Source organism: Megalobrama amblycephala, linkage group LG17 (assembly GCF_018812025.1).
Source record: "Megalobrama amblycephala isolate DHTTF-2021 linkage group LG17, ASM1881202v1, whole genome shotgun sequence".
In the NCBI taxonomy this organism is placed as follows: Eukaryota; Metazoa; Chordata; class Actinopteri; order Cypriniformes; family Xenocyprididae; genus Megalobrama; species Megalobrama amblycephala.
Window position 1 is genome coordinate 22,399,704 of NC_063060.1, and position 20,150 is coordinate 22,419,853.

The window sequence follows — 20,150 nt, forward strand, 5'->3', positions numbered from 1 at the left end:
GGTGATGCAGAGGCTGATCTTTTGCCAGCTGCCGTTGGGAAGAAGGCCTAAACCGCGGGTGTGCAACCAATTGCACTGGTCTGCTCATCCTCTTTGGCATAGAATACCTAAAAGATTATGTTTCTTTGAACACTTAAAACATGCCTGGAACGCACCCAGAGTGTCACCAGAAAAAGTCGGAGAGATAAATGCACCTAGGAAGGCATTATGGTCTCGCTCTGTCACGTTCGCCGTACTGGCCATGCGCCATTGGACCCACGTCACCATGCGCCATTGGCCTTTCGTGAATAGAGGTGTCTTCAGTGAATCACAGGACAGCACGATATCCCAAAATTGTGTTGGACTGAGTATACTGACTGAATAGGAACAAAGAATACAGGAACTATGAAATGAACTTCAAAATAGGAGTCTTCAGACACAAAAACACAAGCAAGGTGTGACATTTGTGAAGTTTACATCATTTTTGACAACTGCCATATATACTGGTATGAAAAACGTACCTGCATGCCAATAATGGCATAAATGAAGAAAAGCATGGCAATGAGGAGGCAAACATATGGAAGAGCCTGAAACAAGAAGAGAGCGAAAATGTTAATCACATAAAGTTGCAGATTCTGTACAGACAGATCTGAAAACAGGCTGTACCCAAGAAAAAGGTTTGCATACTATTTGAACAGTCAATTTGTTCCTTGATACAATTTTTTTTTTTTCCTTTACAAATATTTTTACACAGATGGTAAATTTCCAATTGTATGACCAATCGTTTAATTTAATTGATTTAAATGATTGTGTAAAAATCCACAATATGATGGAAAGACACTGGTTTGTGAGCAGGTTTTATCCACCTAAACAATATATAGTACAACTATGACTAAAATGTTGGTGATTTCTGTGACTTTTCCAAACCTGGAAATCACATTTGTAAAATTACTTGGTGTTTTCCAGGTTTTTAATGACCATGAAAAACTTGAAGGAAACACATTTAGTGCAAATGTAATTTACCTTGAAGGACTGAACAAATGTCCACAGCAGAATCCGTATTGTGTAGCCTTGTCTCAACAGTTTAATGAGTCTAGCTGCTCGGAAAAGTTTCAGGAAACTCATATTGATGGTGTTCACAGACTAAATAGAAAGAAAGAGCAAAGCAATTGTGAACATGTAACAAAAGTTACTTGATAGACAATTTATCTTGTTTAAATGATTTTTAGATATTTTTAATGGAAAAACAAGATAAAAAGAGGGTGGACAGAGTCAACGGACCGTACAAGAGGCCCAGAAACCCTAGCGACGGCAACGTTACACACTTTTGATTCTTATTCAGACCCATTCACGTGAAATATTCCTACCTGTAAATCTACCACAATTTCCGAAATACTGCCCAGCACAGTGATAAAATCAAAGATGTTCCATGTATCACGGAAGTAGTTCTGTGAGTGACAACAATGAAAACGATAAACAAGTAAATCAACTCCGATACATTATAGATGTATTTTCCTTTGAAGGACACTCATTAAGATCAACATGACATCATTAAACTCACCATGAACCCAAAGGCCATGATCTTTAAGATGCATTCCAGAGAGAACAACACAGTGAACGCTGTGTTAAGGTGTTTCAGGACAAGGTCGTAGGCAGCTGGTGCTGAGTGGTACTGAAAAGTGTTATGATTATCAAATCAGAAATCCTGTATACACCTAAAAATATTACATTTCAGATATTTCAGCAAGTTGAAGAACATTTAATGGGCACTCAAGTTTTTTCATTCATTAAATTAAATTAAAATAAAATGTTACAATTATATAGCTTCATTTTGTATTTCAGTTTACATAATGCTTTCCAAGTTATTGTATGTTGAAAGTTATACCTTCATCATGAGCACTACTGTGTTGAGTGCAATCATGACTAGAACCGTGTACTCGAATGATGGCGACACCACAAAGTGCCACAATCGGTACTGTAGGGTCTGCCTGTTCTGAGGCATGTATCTTGTTAGGGGTTTTGCACTGATAGCAAAGTCAATGCATGCCCGCTGGAAGAGTGAGATAAGAAAGCAGTGAAGGAACATGCTGATTAGTACTGCAGATTAGAAACTCAGAAGCCTTTACTTACACTATATTGCCAAAAGTTGTGGGACGCCTGCCTTTATGTGCACATGAACTTTAATGACATCCCATTCTTAATCGGTAGGGTTTAATATGGAGTTGGCCCACCCTTTGCAGCTATAACAGCCTCAACTCTTCTGGGAAGGCTTTTCACAAGGTTTAGGAGTGTGTTTATGGGAATTTTTGACCATTCTTCTAGAAGCGCATTTGTGAGGTCAGGCAGTGATGTTGGCGAGAAGGCCTGGCTCGCAGTCTCCGCTCTAATTCATCCCAAAGGTGTTCTATCGGGTTAAGGTCAGGACTCTGTGCAGGCCGGTCAAGTTCCTCCACACCAAACTCGCTCATCCATGTCTTTATGGACCTTGCTTTGTGCACTGGTGCGCAGTCATATTGGAACAGGAAGGGGCCATCTCCAAACTGTTCCCACATAGTTGGGAGCATGAAATTGTCCAAAATGTCTTGGTATGCTGAAGCATTAAGAGTTCCTTTCACTGGAACTAAGGGGCCACACCATAATCCCCCCTCCACCAAACATTACACTTGGCGCAATGCAGTCAGGCAAGCACCGTTCTCCTGGCAACCGCCAAACCCAGACTCATCCATTGGATTGCCAGACAGAGAAACGTGATTCGTCACACAAGACAGCACATCTGCAGTGCTCTAGAGTCCAGTGGTGGCGTGCTTTACACCACTGCATCTGACGCTTTGCATTGCACTTGGTGACGTAAGGCTTGGATGCAGCTGCTCGGCCATGGAAACCCACTCCATGAAGCTGTCTGTGCACTGTTTTTGAGCTAATCTGAAGGCCATACAAAGTTTGGAGGTCTGTAGTAAAGTTGGTGACTTCTGAGCACTATGCGCCTCAGCATGCACTGACCCCACTCTGTTAATTTACATGAACTACCACTTCGTGGCTGAGTTGCTGTTGTTCCCAATGGCTTCCACTTTGTTATGATACCACTAACAGTTGACCGTGGAATATTTAGTAGTGAGGAAATGTCACAAATGGACTTATTGCACAGGTGGCAACCTATCACGGCACCATGCTTGAATTCACTGAGCTCCTGAGAGCGACCCATTCTTTCACAAATATTTGTAGAAGCAGTCTGCATGCCTGGTTCTTGATTTTATACACCTGTGGCCATGGAAGTGATTGGAAAACCTAAATTCAATGATTTGGAGGGGTTTCCCAACACTTTTGGCAATATAGTGTATCTTTATTCATTATAATGGTGTTAATATCATTAAATGATGTTAAAGGACAGTTAATAAAACCTAGCAACATGGAAAACATGAAAAAGCTTAATGCGTAATCCAGTCTACTGGACACTGAGGTTATACGTATATTTGGCTTATAACTCATATGTATATTGTACACATTCATTGTACATGAATGTATATTCACCTCGTTTTTCTCCAAGTTGCACTCCTCCATCATTTTGTCACCCTGCTCCTGGAATGTGATGATGATGAGAGCAACAAAGATGTTGACAAAAAAGAAGGGAAAAACCACAAAGTATACGACATAGAAAATGGACATCTCCATTCGATTTCCTCTGCTTGGGCCATGGTCTTCTTCAGTGACATCCACGGAGTGTTGAAGAACTCTGTAGAAAGGGTGGATATAAACTAATTATTAATTCATCCAATGAATTCAACCAATAATGAAAGTCATCTTTTAACATTCATAATTGCAGCAATATTATTGATTTGAATGCACAGCTTAAAAATGACACTATTGTCTTTTTAGAGCTGTTTTACAGCAGAAGCGAATTCTGTTTAAACCATTGATCATTATTTTCATGTTTATCATAGTAAAGTTGCTTTGAAACAATCTGTATTGTATAAAGCACCAGATAAATAATGGTGACTTGACTTAATTTACTTACTGACTATGTTGCATCAATGACATTCCACATTATTGTTGTTGCCTTTTTAAACACTGGTCCTTTACATTTTCTATTAAATAAACATCTCTCCACAGTGATCCCAGTACATTCGTTTTGGCACTAACCCTTTAACAAACGAATCATAACAAACAGAGGTGTCACGATGCCCCATTCTGGTCCTAAACTGACGTTTTCCAACAGGTCAAAAATGCAGACTATACTCCAGAAGTTAATTGTGAACTGCTATCTGACACAAAGTCTTCAGGCTGCCCATAATCTCTAAACATGATTAAATAAGTTGGCTTGCTGCCAATAATTACCAGAATTGGAGAAAATCGTATCAAGATAAGATCTGTTATGAAATCCACTCAAAGGTGGGACTTGCAGAACTTGTAAAGTTTTTAGGAAATCTATGAGCAGGTAATTTAAAGAACAGTGCATATATATAAATAAATAAAAAATAAATGAAAAGAACAGTGCCTATTTCACTTGCCTTGCAACTCTTTGCCACAACTTACAGTTATCTATTACCCACATCCAGAATCTTAAACTGTGATTTGAGTCTATCAAATGGTAGTTTGTCAACACAATCTGACAAATGACAATTTTTTTTTTATGATCTGCTCCAGTATGCCCCAGTGACAGTATGTTTAGAGGTGGGGTGGGGGTGGACCTTCAAGCTCACTCTTTTTGATAATTATACATTTTTGTAAGATTCACATTCATTCAAACATGTAACAGTTGCGTTTCCCTGTGATATTAGGTTGTAGTTTGCAAGTCATTTTTATTTATTTATTTATTTATTTATTTATTTATTTATTTATTTTTCAAGCATTTTGGAGAAATTCCCACAGCTCTTTTTTGATTTAGGCTTTAGTTTCAGTTGCTTCTGTCTCTTCATGCAACCCCAGATTGATTCCATGACGATGAGATCATATCTCTGTGTGGGCCATACCATCTGTTGTATGACTACTTTTGTTCATACAAACATTTAACTTAAAATATATGCAGTTACAATGTTTGGAAATTTACAGTTGATATTTCCTAATAGTACACTAAAGAAAAACATAAATAACCATCTTAAATCAAATGTTTTTGTGAAGCACCTCAGACTTTTGCACAGCACGTTTACTTATCGAGATATCAGAAAATTTCTGGAAAAGTTCCGGCAACTGTTGAGTAATTTTGTTCATTCAGCACTGCCAAAGCTTTCACAAAGTGACATCTATTGTGCTTGCAGAGAAGCCCAGCTCTTTCATGTTTGACATTTGCCAACGTTTCTGGCATTTTGGATCCGATTTGCATTTACACAGAAGGCTCTTTGGCAAATTGACTGCAGTTTTCAAAGTCCAACGGAATCAAAGTGCTATGCTTCATTGTGTGGCTTTCAGTCCTCTGATTTTAAATAGTTTAAGGAGCACTAAAACCTTGTTAACATATTAATTTATTAATTCTCAGTAGTCAAAATATGCTAATTTTTGTTCACCATAATGTCTTTAAACAGGCGATCATGCACAGAGAAAGACATTATCTATATTTGTACATAACTAAACAACTTGAACAAGCAAAAAGATTATCTTGCATCTCATGCACATACGTATTCACCTCTACATGTCCACTTTCCAGCTTTACCGTAACTGAGAATTTTTAGGGCAACCTGTCTGACACCAAAACATAGAGAGCTAAATCTACACTGACACAAATTTCCTTGGCAGATGTGTTACTAATACTCGAGAAGGCAACAAAATAGCCCATCATTGACGACTATTCCATCCAGAAAAGTCTCTATCCTTCTCAGATCTCCACCATGTGCAGAACAATCTTGGGAGCTAACCAAAATTGCATCAGAAGTTGCCAAATGCTTGATGCTCCAATGTCTTGATGCTCCATAACATACAGTAAGAAACATCTACAGCCAGTCATATATTAACATGCTTATGGAGTGTCTCTTACCATCAAGCAGTTTCAGCCAAATAGCAAGACAAACAGAGCTACTAACTTTAAATTATAATGAAAGGATGCAGGGGCTGAAGATTTTTTGTAAAAACAAAACTTAAAACTTAAGTTCAAAATCAATAATACACAAAGTCCTGTGCAATATATAAATAAATGGACATACTGTGGCCAGCCCTCTCCTGTGGACACAGTGAAGAGTGTAAGAAGAGCCCAGAGGACATTATCATAATGGAACTCGTGTCTCCTCCACTCCCTCTTCTTCACCTCCTTCCTGTCCCTCCCATAGTCAATGTAGTAGCCCCTACACAACACCAAACAATTAAAACAATAGAAAACAAACAAACCAATGAAATTTAACTGACAATGTACTGACCATTGTACAGCTTTACCAGATTATTCCTGTACTTTTGAAATACAATAGTTTTAATTACTCTGTAGAAATATTCTAAATAAAAACAGAGGCCTAGTAGCTCTCTATCCTCTTCCTCTCACTATGGTAGTGTGATTTAATTTCCAATCAGCCTGATAGATGAATCTCCAAATTAAGTGTAAGTGTTGAATATTTTAATCACACAGTATTACAACGGTTTGTAGAATAGAAGGTAAATATTCCTGTAAACCAATTTTCTTCATTTTCTTTTTTTTTTTTTTTCAAGTCTACTTATAATGTTAGTAAGGTTTGGTTACACTTTATTTTGATGGTTCACTTTAGACATTCTGTTGACTATAAATAACGTTGCACCTACATGTCAACTAACTCTCAGTAGAGTATAAGGCTGAGTATTAGTAGACTTTTAGTGGTAGGATTAGTAGAATAAGTTGACATGTAGTTGCAAAGTTACTTAAAGTCAGTAAAATGTCTGTTGGGGTCCGTCACAATAAAGTGCTAGCAGATATTAAGCAGACAGTCTACTAATACTATATTAATACTCGAATGAGAGTTAGTTGACATGTAGGTGCAACATTACTTATAGTCAACAGAATGTCAAAAAGGGACCATCAAAATAAAAGGTTTTCTTGCACTAAAACAGTATAAATTAGTTTGTTATGAACACTGCAAGACAAAAAGTATGACATATGTTTGCACTTACTGGCATTCTTTTTGGGTGCCCATTGAGCCATCAGTACAGTAAAAAAACTTTCCCTTAAAGAGCTGCACTGCAATGACAGCAAAAATGAACATGAAGAGCTTGTAGACGATGAGAATGTTGAAGACGTTCTTCAGGGATGTGACCACACAATCGAACACAGCCTGCATGGCATAAAGAGAAATAATAATTTCTCATAATCATCAACAACAGAAGAAATAATCATAATATTTCATATCCCTTCCTAAACAGGTCTTCATACAGCAATGCAAATGAAGTGAGTTTCATATGCTACTTTGAGATACATACAGTATACCTAAACAATCAACACCACAATTTTACAAATGTTTACCTAAAGCCGTTGTGTTTATATGGCGTTATTCAATTAGTATAAAGTGTATTGTGATAAAAAAAAAAAAAAAAAAGTAATCCAATCAATGTTTGTGTTTTCAGGCAGTACAGTGAATTTCTGGCATGCTGGTTGCTAAAAGTAATTATATATTGTGACGAGCAGTAATTATATATTGTTGAACGTTCGTCGGTTCCTGCCTCCTTCCTGTACATACAAACTGTGTTACATATATGTTCATGTTTTTTAGTTTTGTGTGTGTGTGTGTGTGTGTGTGTGTGTGTGTGTGTGTGTGTGTGTGTGTGTATGTGTTGGCTTATTAGCTATATCTACATATAGCTAATCAGATATGGAAAGACTGTCTGTTTGAGCTAGTGATCTAGTGTTTTATAAATTTTCAGACTCCTGACAATGTTACACCATAAAGTATGGTTAAAGTATGTTATGGTCATTCCAGAAGATTAACACCTATCTTCATCAACTTTGCCTCCTCATTTGAAATCACCACTGCACACCACTGGTTTATGGGTGGGGTTGGGGGTGGACCTTCATGCTTACATTTTTTTCTAAAACGTGTACATTCCAGACGAATCCCATCATACAAAATTGCCACTGCATAAAATAGATACGTTTTCTCATGAGATCAGGTTTGAAATTAAGTGAACATGGCGAGTGACTTGATTTGTCTATGTCATCCCTATCCCCCTGAAGATCTCACAAGATCTCCCATCACTAATTCAATTATGGTTTAGTTAAATGGTCTGATGATAATTCTGATAATTCTGGCTCTGTATATATGACTGCATATTGATTTAAAATGAAAAATGTCAAGTACTGCATGTTATATTTAGTCTACATTTAATTATTCACAGAGGGATTACTCATATTTGGACAGCAGAGTGTCCTAATTAATGAATTCATTAAATGGTGTGTGTTTTTGTAAGACTGTTTCAAAGGAATATTCTTGGAATATTTCTTGACTACAGTGTCTAAGTGTTTGAAATACTGTACATAACATTATACACACATATAGACTATATACTAAACAATAGAACAATATAAACAACAAAGTAGAATAAACAGACTTTCAAAAAATAACAACAGCATAGCATTTTTAATTAAACAATAGTTTTTATAGTTTTAATATTATTTAATTTATGGTAATTATAGATCAGGGCAGTACAGTATATGTACTGATTGTAATTTCAATCATTACAACTCTCAGAATAGTTTTAGCATTTTATTGAATATGGCAGTGCTAATGGAGACTAGATCTGCTACACTGGTGCTGCAGCTGTTGATTATTGCTGCTGCAGAACAAGTATGGGCTTGCTACTGCCAACACAAACACACTGCTGTGAGCATGTAAGATATGCTGCTGCTGCATGAATAGACATGCATGAATCCCGTAGCAGATCTAGGCAGGTGGAGCTGGGGGAGGTGGAGGGCTTCAGAGGAACCAGCTCACAGCAAACACTGAACCAGATTATTTTAATGTTGAGCAAGCAATCTCATTAGCTGCAGGATCAGCAGAGGCCAATCAGCTTGTGGCATGCAGTAATGATGTGATTGCTCGCAGAATGTATGTAATGGACCTATCAGCCTGTGCCCTCTAGAGTATATATTTATGAGAGAGACATATCTGTAGCCTGGACATCTACAAAGTGGGACAGGAACTCTAAAAGGGAGGCCTAACCCAAACCTTTTGGAGTTCCCAGCCCATCTGGAAAACACCAGGCTATATATATTATTACGGGCAAATACTAATGCTTGTTAGTAACAGAACCGGGTGGGCACACTGAAAGAAAAAAAAAAAAAGAATATAGAGGGATGGAAATCATGCTGATCTGAACAGTGTAAAAAGACCAGATACCTTGAGCTTTGGAAGTCTTTTGATGGTCTTGAGAGGGCGAAGAACTCTGAGAACCCGCAAGGACTTAATGGTCTTTATGTCTCTGCCTTTGTTGTTTCTGTGATAAACAAAACATATTATACTGAGGTAAAAAAAAAAAAAAAAAAAAAAATTGTCTGTTTGTTTGATTGTTTTTTTTTTTCTTTTTATGAAAAGAAAAAAATGCCCGCACAATAAATATTAGGGCTGTCAATAAATAAAACATTTATATAAAGTTTATTACAATTAATCGCACATGTAAACCCCCAAATTAAAAATAAAAGTTTTACATAAGTAATTGCTCTTTTGAAAAATATATTTTAAAATGATGAAAATTCATATCAGTAACACAATAAAGTGTTTTTATTTTGCGTGGAGCCGGTAGCATGGGAGCCAACATGTTGAGATTACATGACCAGCTGAATACTACTCAGCTGAATACTACTCTTGCTAACCTCATGTTAATGGATGCTTTTACTTATAAAAATAATCTTTGTTTGCTGTGAAGTGTATACTGAAAGTTGAATTGGTAACTGAATGTTTTTACATTGGCATCCATGCCACTTGGTGACAGTATAAGCCATCTGACATGAATCTGCTGATTCATAACGCTCCGATGCTTCCTGAAGCAGTGTTTTGAAATCGGCTATATAAGTCGTTATTTTGTTTTTTTTGGCGAACCAAAAATATTCTCGTCGCTTTATAATATTAATATTGAACCACTGTACTCACATGAACTGATTTAAATATGTTTTTAGTACATTAATGGATCTTGAGAGAGGAAATGTCATTGCTGGCTATGCAGGCCTCACTGAGCCATCGGATTTCAACAAAAATATCTTAATTTGCGTTCCGAAGATTAACAAAGGTCTTACGGGTGTGGAACACCATGAGGGTGAGTAATAAATGACGTTATTTTCATTTTTGGGTGAACTAACCCTTTAAAGTCAGTGTGTGAAAATATGTTTTGAGACCCCCTACTTTTTGTTTTATTCCACAAATCTGCTTTTGAACGGCTTCTTACTAATTCTTTCAAAAACATGAAGGTGGCTCTTCAAGCTAGAACTGCTTTAATGGTAGGAAAATTTCTTATTATGAAATTTACTTATGGGCAAGAGGTCTAATTAATTGTTTACTGTTTTTAAATGATGAATCACAATAAATTAATTGTGTTAAATAGTTAAATTGACAGCCGTAATACATTATGCATAACCTAATAAAAATGTATGGCTGAAATACTGAGAGAATGAATAAAAAAATAAAAAATAAAAAAAAAATTACATTAGTAAATGCAAACATGGATCAGACATCACCATATTAACACACACGCATAGAAACACACACAAATAAATGATCGGTGGCATCCGAATTGATATTAAAATGGACAGACAATAAGACAAATGAGAAGCATTTGCTGTTACCCCATTAAATTCCTGGAAGCCACAGAGATACAATCCAAAACAATAACAGAAGCATAAAAAGAGAAAGAAGACATGAAAATCTCAAGTGTGTGTAAAGTCATTAAATAATCAAGCAGAAGTGCCTGAGCTGAACCAGAGCATATGTATGAAAGTCTGGAATGTCCTTTCTATTTAAGAAAATACTTTCTTAAATAACAACACAAATGTATGCTTTTTCTTTTTTAGGTAAAATGACCAGGATAACAGGAATGACCCTTAACATTTTTGAAAATTGTGAGTTATCTGCTGTTTTTGTACATATGTCTAATGCTTGGCAGTGATTTTAGGGTTTCTCTTGATTGTTTCCCATATAGACTCTTAAAATTAGGACACCATCATTCAACTTAAGCTATTTTAGATAATATATATTTAAGATAATTTTTTACATATATTCTTCAAAATGGCTAGCATAAATCAGAAAGTAACCATATATGTGTGACTTTCATCCCTGTTTGTATGTATATCATTACAGAATATATTAGCAAACATCAAGCATAAAAGAGTGGACACAAAACTTATATAACTTAAATGAGGGGTGTCCAAAGTACAGCCCACGGGCCCATAGCCTGCTCTGAATCAGCCTGCAAGATGCTTTAAAAATAGAACAGGATTTGGCCTGCTATTAAGAAAACATATGAAATTTATAGGTTGCATTTGGATGTTGATATCACATATAGCCAAATCTCACAACACACCACCTCCACTAGTGCAGTTTCCACAAGCTTCTTTTACTGTCCGAGGTTCACTGATGAAGTTCCACACAAAAAGAATGAAGAGACTGTTTGGCTGGTCATACATATACTCCTTTTGCATACTATACTCTACAAGTAGCACAGAGCATTTGGTATTAATGCTGACTATACCTGCATACTCTGCAAAAGTTAGTATGTGTGATCCTCTGGACTCCAACCTTCCCAATCTATCGAATAACACATATGCCCACTGCATACTATTTTCGGTCTAGTACTGTGTGGTCACATTTCACTTTGTTTTAAATTTTTTAATGTGGAGAATGCTGTAATTTCAATAGGAATCCACAAAACTGGGAATTTTGGGTGAGAGTAAAAGATTTTGCATGCAATGGATTCAAGCTGGTCAGGTAGATTTTCTAATTTGACCAACAGAAAGTTGCTTGGTTTAATAAATCGCTACACTATTAACACTAGAAAATGAACTTTTTTGCTAATGTGACCACACTGTAAAATATAGACTTTGTTGCTAATATTGATGTTTGACTAGAGTGGTCTAATCTTTTTCCAATTTCCAAGTTTCTTAAAAAAAAAAAAAAAAAAACTACCTCTGTTCCTATGGTTGACTTCTAGCCAGGAAAATAATGGTCTGGTTATCCACTGAGACCTGAGAATAAAACTACTAATTAACTACATTCACCTCACAATTAATCTCCAATTACAGAAATTAACCTACTTACTACTATTTTTTTTTTTTTCATACTACCCAGAGGGCTACTAAGAACTAATACAGGTTCAGAATTAATGACTGTAATGTTCAATGTATAATTATTCTAAAATAAAGATCATGGTAACCCACTAGTAATGACTCAAGTATTACCAAATCATTCAGAAGGAATTACTAATTATTTGGAACAGGATTCTTACAAAAGTATAACCCTACAAAAACCTCAAAAGTTTACAATGACTTCAGTCATTATTAGGGAGTTATCATGCTTTTCATTTTAAAATACTGATCCAAATAATTAGTAATTCCTTCTGAAGGGTTTGGTAATACCTCAGTCATTACTAGTGCGTTACCATGATCTTCACTTTAGAATTAATTATTCAATATGCATTATTCACATTAATTATAAACCTGTATACATTAGTTCTTAGTAGTCCTTTGGGAGTTATGAATAAAAATTAGTTATTGATTCACTAACAGTGAACTATTACTTACTAATTAATTAAAGGTGCCCTAGAACTTTTTTTTAAAAGATGTAATATAAGTCTAAGGTGTCCCCTGAATGTGTCTGTGAAGTTTAAGCTCAAAATACCCCATAGATTTTTTTAAATTAATTTTTTTAACTGCCTATTTTGGGGCATAATTAGAAACGAGCCGATTTCAGGTTGCAGCCCCTTTAAATCGCGCGCTCTCCGCCCCCTCCCGAGCTCTCGACTCTATCACAGCATAAACAAAGTTTACGCAGCTAATATAACCCTCAAAATGGATCTTTACAAAGTGTTCGTCATGCATACTGAATGCATGCGTCGGATTATGTGAGTATTGTATTTATTTGGGTGTTTACATTTGATATTGAATGAGTTTGAGGCTATGCTCTGTGGCTAACGGCTAACACTACACTGTTGAAGAGATTTATAAAGAATGAAGTTGTGTTTATGAATTATACAGACTGCAAGTGTTTAAAAATGAAAATAACGACGGCTCTTGTCTCCGTGAATACAGTAAGAAACGATGGTAACTTTAACCACGTTTAACAGTACATTAGCAACATGCTAACGAAACATTTAGAAAGACAATTCACAAATATCACTAAAAATATCATGTTATCATGGATCATGTCAGTTATTATTGCTCCATCTGCCATTTTTCGCCGTTTTCCTTGCTTGCTTACCTAGTCTGATTATTCAGCAGTGCACATCCAGACGTCCTGCCCTTGTGTAATGCCTCAATCATGGGCTGGCATATGCAAATATTGGGGCGTACACCCCGACTGTTACGTAACAGTCGGTGTTATGTTGAGATTCGCCTGTTTTCCGGAGGTCTTTTAAACAAATGAGATTTATATAAGGAGGAAACAATGTAGTTTGAAATTCACTGTATGTCTTTTCCATGTACTGAACTCTTGTTATTTAACTATGCCAATATAAATTCAATTTTTAATTCTAGGGCACCTTTAATCAATCAGAGTTGCTTGTTCAGTTACTAGAATGCTAATATTGTGTTACTCGTTTGTTCCAAATGACAGAACAGTGTTCTAAAGTGTTACCCCTGCATTGGTTTAAAACTATCCACTGTTCAACCCTTACTGCCTAACTCTGCTCCCTATCCCAGCAAACGCATATAAAGAACAGACACCATCATTGGTTCGACGTATATACTACTTAATAGAGGTGCAGAATACTATACAGAAGAATAATGGAGTGGGTCTGTAACATCAACGTCCTCAGTCCTGCATTACTAGAGGTCTTAATCACCACAATGCTGATCATGTTACCATAGGGATTACAGTACTTGCATTATTATATGTTAATATACTTATAGGCCTAGATTTGGGGACAGGGGAAATCAAACCTAAGCCACTGCTCATACTGCATTACAGCCACATTTACAGCTCTTTCACTGTTCATCTATCTGCCCCATGCTTGTATCATGACCCATTTATTTGAAAAAAAAAAAAAAAATGTGATTCTCTACTTGTTATTTGGGTTTAAGCACAAGTCTTTGCACACATTATGCAGTGAATTTGGCTTTGTATAAACTCTAAAATGGATCACAGTTAACCCCCCCATTTTCCATTTGTGCAGATACATGGCTGCATTTACAGTTATGCATTTGGCAAGGGCTTTTATCCAAAGCAATTCTACATTCACATTCAACATCATTATCATTACCATTATCATACATCATTACATTTATTAGTATACATTAATTCATACATTTCCTGTGAATCAAAACTATGACCTTGGCATTACTAGCTCTACCGTTTTAGCTACAGGAATGCATTTACATTATTGGTGATTAATCAGTCAACAACCCAAGAAATCTTCCCCATACTGTAGTTATAGTGTTATCTGCTCCTGTACTGTTTATGTTCGCTGATCAATGTTTATATGTGAATAAAAGCCTAAATTCAATCTGTTCATCATATGAAGGGACCATGTCTCCAGAAAATTTGGACTAAACAGCTTGATTCATATAGATACCAATCAACTACCAAAGTGGTAGTTGTGTGGACTGTCAGTGTGAAGGGACAGGAGTCTTTCATATTTCAATAAAAATATATCTTCACTTGTTTTTCAAAGATGGATGAAAGTCTTACGGGCTTGGAACAACATGAGGGTGAATGATATTTTTTTGCTTTGTTTTTCATCTTTTGGTGAACTAACCCTTTAAGTAAAATGTATGTATAGGTACATTTTTTGACTTTCGCAAAAATGTAGGTAGTGGCATGATTTTGTTAAAAGTTATCCAAGGTTATCTGGTCTGGAATCTGGAGATAGCCCTAGATGTCTCTAAAGCAAAATGATTCCAGGTAAATATTATCATCGGGCATCTGACTTTATGCAAACAAACAGGCGCACACGGAATATGGATCTCATTTAAAATACTTACGTCAATGCAAAGGCAATTAGAGCTCCAACCACCACAATAAAGTCTAGAATGTTCCATAAGTCCCGGAAATATGATCCATCATGAAGAATGAGGCCCTGGTCAATCATCTGTGTAAAATAGCATAATACAATATTATAAAGAATATAGAGTATATAATTTTCTGTATATTATACCTATACGTACAATTCTATATATGTTTTCTATATATACAAAAAATATAATTGAAATTAAATATCACATCGGTCTCTGTGTTGGCCCTAGACTTAAACAAGTATTAGGGGAGAAGCCCACACATGGTCTCTGCCTGTTAATGATTTGGAGTTTGCTGATATCAGGTTAGGTGAAATATCTTTGGATGACAGGGTTTTGGAAGAGGACATTTCATGAAGTTATCAAAATTCCTTACATCACCTTCAATATAACAGTTATTTAAATCATGTTTGAAGTAAGAAAGCAAATACCTTTATAATCATCTCAAATGTGAAAACGCCAGTGAAAACATAATCAAAGTAACGGAGAACCTGCAAACACACAGTAAAACACCCTGTCACTTTAATTTCCATTTTTTGTCAAAAGACAGGACAACAATTTGTATGTTGATTTAAAGTGCCCCTATTATGCTTTTTTGAATATTGCCTTTCATGCAGTTTGTAATATAGCTGTTTGTTAATGTCAAGGTCTACAGAGTTTTAAAGATCAATGTACATGACAAATAAAGTCTTCTAAATGAAAGAATCGATTTTGAACTGCCCAAATGCGTCGTCAGCAATTCCAGTATCAATTCCATCATTCCTGTTTATATCACTGTGTATCAAGTGCTGAGAAAGCCTCCGGAGCTGAAATTCTGAAATAGTAATAGACGTTTTATTAATGACACGCGCTGTAAGAAGTAGACCAATCACAACAAAGTGAGCCATCTGACCAATCAGAGCAGAGTAGTCTCGAAGAAAGGAGGGGTTTTGAGAGACAAACCATTTTCAGACTCTTTGAGAAATAAAGTGTTGTGCAATGTATATTATGAGAAAATTAAAGTGTTTTTTGACCTTGAATGAATGTAAGCCTATTGTAGGAGACCTGCAAAACAAAATTAGGAAACTTTAAAATAGCATAGGGGCACTTTAAATTCAAAATACTCACAGTCATTACATTATTCATTATATGAATCCTTAAAAATTCAATGTTGAAATACAATAGTTTACTTTATTTCTCTCTGAACTGGCGCACACAGGGTCCTCAGCAGCTAGCGCAATACTGCTGGCCACAATCACCAGGAGAATGGTCATCTCAAAGTACCTCAGGGTCACCACATAGTGGCAGATCCTTCTTATACTTTAGTGACAAAAAGAAAATGATTTTAGATGTTAAATTTGTCCTATTTTGTCAAGTATGGTAAACTGTACAAACAACTAAAGGTGTGGGATCATGTAAACACTTACGGATTTGTGCTTTTGAAAATGAACATGCTGTCTGGTGTGTCAGGTTTGGGGACAGTCGACTGTTCACCTCCATTCTCATCATCATAATCATCGTCGTCATCATCAGCTTTGTCCGAGTGACTGGCCTCCACATCCTTGAAACTGACTGTGATGGGTTAAATCAAGAGAACAATACAAATATTTCAGTTTTTTGTTAGCAACTGGTTAAAACTGTAAATATAAACATGACCAATGCTTGTAATGGGCCGGTACGCACCAGCACTTCTATATTTAAATCTGTAGCATACCCTCAATTTTTATTGCGTACCGGCACTTCTCACATGTTGCCGGTACTCTGACCGCCCCGCCCCCGGGAAAAAAAAAAAAAAAGTAGTGAAAGTAGATATGACTAGCTCCTCATAACAATGTTGTGAAAGTTTTTACTCAGGCAATCATCAGATGTCCAAATTTTGATGTTACTCGAAACTATTCTTGAACTTAATTCATTTGATTTTTCCTACTATTTGAAAATAATGCACCATATATCATAATGGCTTTTTAGTAATTGTAGGTAGAGGTCTGTCACCTGTCCTTTCCACAGGGAAAACCCACTGGTTCTGAGCCACCACTGTAAAGGTCTCATGTACAGCAGGCCAAAAGGTATTACGTTGGATGCTGCTGCCAGGATGCCCCTAGGGCTGGAGCGAGGGACAGGAACCAGGGTTTCTACCACATGATCATGGAACAAAGTCATCTGCGCCTAACCTTGATCATGAAAAAAGGTTTCTACCGTGGGGAAAATCCCCTGGTCCTGAGCCACCACTGTAAAGGTCTCAGGTATAGCAGGCCAAAAGGTATTACACTGGACATTGCTGCCAGGATGCCCCTAGGGCTGGAGCCAGGGACAGGAACCAGGGTTTCTTCCACATGATCAAGGAACGAAGGCATCTGTGCCTAACCTTGATCATAAAAAAAGGATTCTACAACGGGGAAAATACCCTGGTCTTGAGCCACCACTGTAAAGGTCTCATACGTACAGTAGGCCAAAAGATATTATGTTGGTTGCTGCTGCCAAGAGCCCAACAGTCTCTGAAATGGTGATCAGCTGGCCTAGTTTGACTCTGGATACTTGTAGCAGAATTGACTCGATACATGTGGGAGACAATTGTGCCCGCATCATAACAGAGTTCCAAACGACTCCCAGAAAAGTTGTTCTCTGTACTGGAGAAAGCATAATCTTCTTGCTGTTGAGTCTCAACCCCAAGCGCTTGATGTGGTCAAACACAACATCTCAATGCCGAGCCTTCATCTCTCTAATATTAACCAGTCTTCTATATAGTTGAGTATACAGATGCCCTAAAGTCTCAGAGGAGCCAGTGCCACATCCATACATTGTGAATGTGGATAATGCTAGGCCGAGAGTCTACTAGAGAACTCAGCCTCTCAAGGCTGACCATGTGTATATTTGTATTTAAAACTTTGGCTTCCTGAAGCGAACTGATATTTCTAAAGACCTCTTTGGGCAGGATGAACCCCCCATGACCACAGCGTTTTCGTTGGAAACCGTCGTGCCCTGAAGTACTGTGGATGGCAGGGTTAACAAATCGATTTCCTGAGGGCTCCACGGAGATACGGATGTAATTTGCTCTCTCACATGAGGGGGACCCTCAGAGGCCTGCAAATCACATCAGGACCTCTTTCCCAGATCCTTTTTAGTGAGAAGGACATTCCTCAGATCCGTCTTCTCCTACTTAGGCTTCTGGGCCCTCATTTATCAACAGTGCATAGAAAAGGTTCTATGTTTTGTCCTACCAATGAAATGTATAATGTGCCTAAGTACAAGAAAATCCATATTTATCAAACGTACGCACGTAAGTACCATGCTCGTTCACGGTCATTAGCATTCGGAAACGCCTGTAATGAACCATATATGGTGACAACACTTCCCTTTAAAAATCACGTGATTGTGTTTTTTCCTCACCGCAATAATGGCAAAGAGAGCACTCGGTGCTCTCACCAAGCAGATCAGCGCAATCTTGGAAAACACTCTCTCTGTGGAGTGCATTGTTTGCCAATTTTTCCAATAACGCAAGATAAGCCATTGCACTGAGACAAACATTTTGCACAGCTGTCTTTTATAGGGTTTCACACCAATTACGCATTGTGTTTAAAACTAGGGTGTGCAACACTTTCTTTCTGTTGCTGCCTGTATGAGGAGCTCGATGTACATAGGACTGTTGATGATGAGGTATGAACCTCTGAAATGCTGCCACCTGTTTCTTAGCTTCCTGAAACCTCTTGACGAAACTACTCACAGCATTGCAGAAGAGGCTATGAGTGCGACAGAGGGGCATCAAGAAGAAAACACTTGTCCTTTTCCTTGATACCCGAGAGTTTCATCCATAAATGCCTCTCCATGGCCACCATAGCTGCCATGGAGCGGCTGATGGTGCAGGCCATCTCCTTAGTGGCATAGAGAGCTAAGTCAGTGGCCCGACACAGCTCTTTAATAGCATCATGCCCCACTTCTACCTCGTCTAAGTCCCTGAGCATGTCAGCCTGGTACGCTTGCAAAATTCCCATAATGTGCAAACAAGCGTCAGCCTGATCCACGCCATGTACACCTTGACAAGGCTTGGTGGGCAGCGTCGGGGCTTTAAGGGACAATTCAACCCTTGGCATCATCCCATAGCCATTCTTCTTAAGCCCCAGGATCGAAGAATAATAGTGGACCGTGGGACTAGATAGGCGGGAGGAGAATGACTTCTTCCATGATCTCGACAGTCACAAAGAGCACTTCTCTGAAGACAGAAAGCGGAGACTGTTGTGTTGCTGGCTTCCCTTTATAACTTCCGCCTTACACCAGCATACGTCACAAGGTGACATAGTACCAATCAGGATTGGACTAGTTGTACACGTGTTTCAGACACAGTCACGCTGAAGGAGCTCCCCCAAAGCGTCAACTGGGATGCAGCGCGAGTTCCCTTGGAAAGAAATTGTGACCAGTTACATGTTCTTAGATAAATAAACTTATAAAGGGAAACTTTAACATTAAAGACTATGCTAACCAAACTTCATAGTATTTGCCACATACCTGTGACATGAGAAGCTAGACAAATTAGGGCTTATTACTGTCATTATATAATAATATCAATACTATTTTGATATCACTAATATTTTAAGGACATTTTTGTTTTCTATCGAACTGTTTCGGTTTAGTACCTTATTTCCAAAGCATCTGAAACTCTAGAAATTGGTATGATATAACAGGAAATACTGTACAAGAAGACCAATCCAGAGGAATCATACTCTGCACAGTAAAGTAGCAGGATGGATGGATGGAGGGATGAATTGATGGACAGCTGAAATACCAGTCATTGGTGCCATTTCCAACAAAGGCTGGGCTGACGTCTCTCGTTTAATGCTGGTTTCTGTTATACACTCATCCTGGTTAAGATAGCTGCCGTTGTTCTCAATGTCTGAGACTTCCCCAGTGATGTATTTGGAGTCTGATGTAAAGTCTTCTTTGTGCCTCAGAAATGGAGTTTCCTGGCTTTCTGCTTGATCCTCCATTCCAGTACATACAGACTGAAGCTCCTCAAGGCCAGCTGCTTGTCCAGTCACATCACCCACAAACTCCCTAAAATACAAATGTATAGGTGTGAATATTTGATCAAATAACTTTGCTCTGT

The 20,150-nt window shown here is 37.5% G+C and overlaps 1 protein-coding gene across 2 annotated transcripts in view; it reads right to left on the reverse strand.

Moving 5' to 3' along the window:
- The window catches only part of cacna1eb (calcium channel, voltage-dependent, R type, alpha 1E subunit b), a 100,691-nt gene that overhangs the window by 25,040 nt on the left and 55,501 nt on the right, over positions 1-20,150 (reverse strand). The window contains exons 17-31 of one of the 2 annotated variants that reach the window (XM_048163298.1): positions 19,830-20,098; positions 16,480-16,624; positions 16,243-16,372; positions 15,505-15,564; positions 15,044-15,150; positions 10,697-10,708; positions 9,258-9,354; positions 7,039-7,199; positions 6,111-6,248; positions 3,508-3,709; positions 1,865-2,029; positions 1,541-1,651; positions 1,347-1,427; positions 1,003-1,122; positions 501-566 (exon numbers count right to left, since the gene is read on the reverse strand). In XM_048163298.1, the coding sequence (XP_048019255.1) occupies positions 501-566; positions 1,003-1,122; positions 1,347-1,427; positions 1,541-1,651; positions 1,865-2,029; positions 3,508-3,709; positions 6,111-6,248; positions 7,039-7,199; positions 9,258-9,354; positions 10,697-10,708; positions 15,044-15,150; positions 15,505-15,564; positions 16,243-16,372; positions 16,480-16,624; positions 19,830-20,098 (1,864 nt within the window). The remainder of the gene's footprint in view (positions 1-500; positions 567-1,002; positions 1,123-1,346; positions 1,428-1,540; positions 1,652-1,864; positions 2,030-3,507; positions 3,710-6,110; positions 6,249-7,038; positions 7,200-9,257; positions 9,355-10,696; positions 10,709-15,043; positions 15,151-15,504; positions 15,565-16,242; positions 16,373-16,479; positions 16,625-19,829; positions 20,099-20,150) is intronic. The other variant, XM_048163299.1, reaches the window with a different exon arrangement.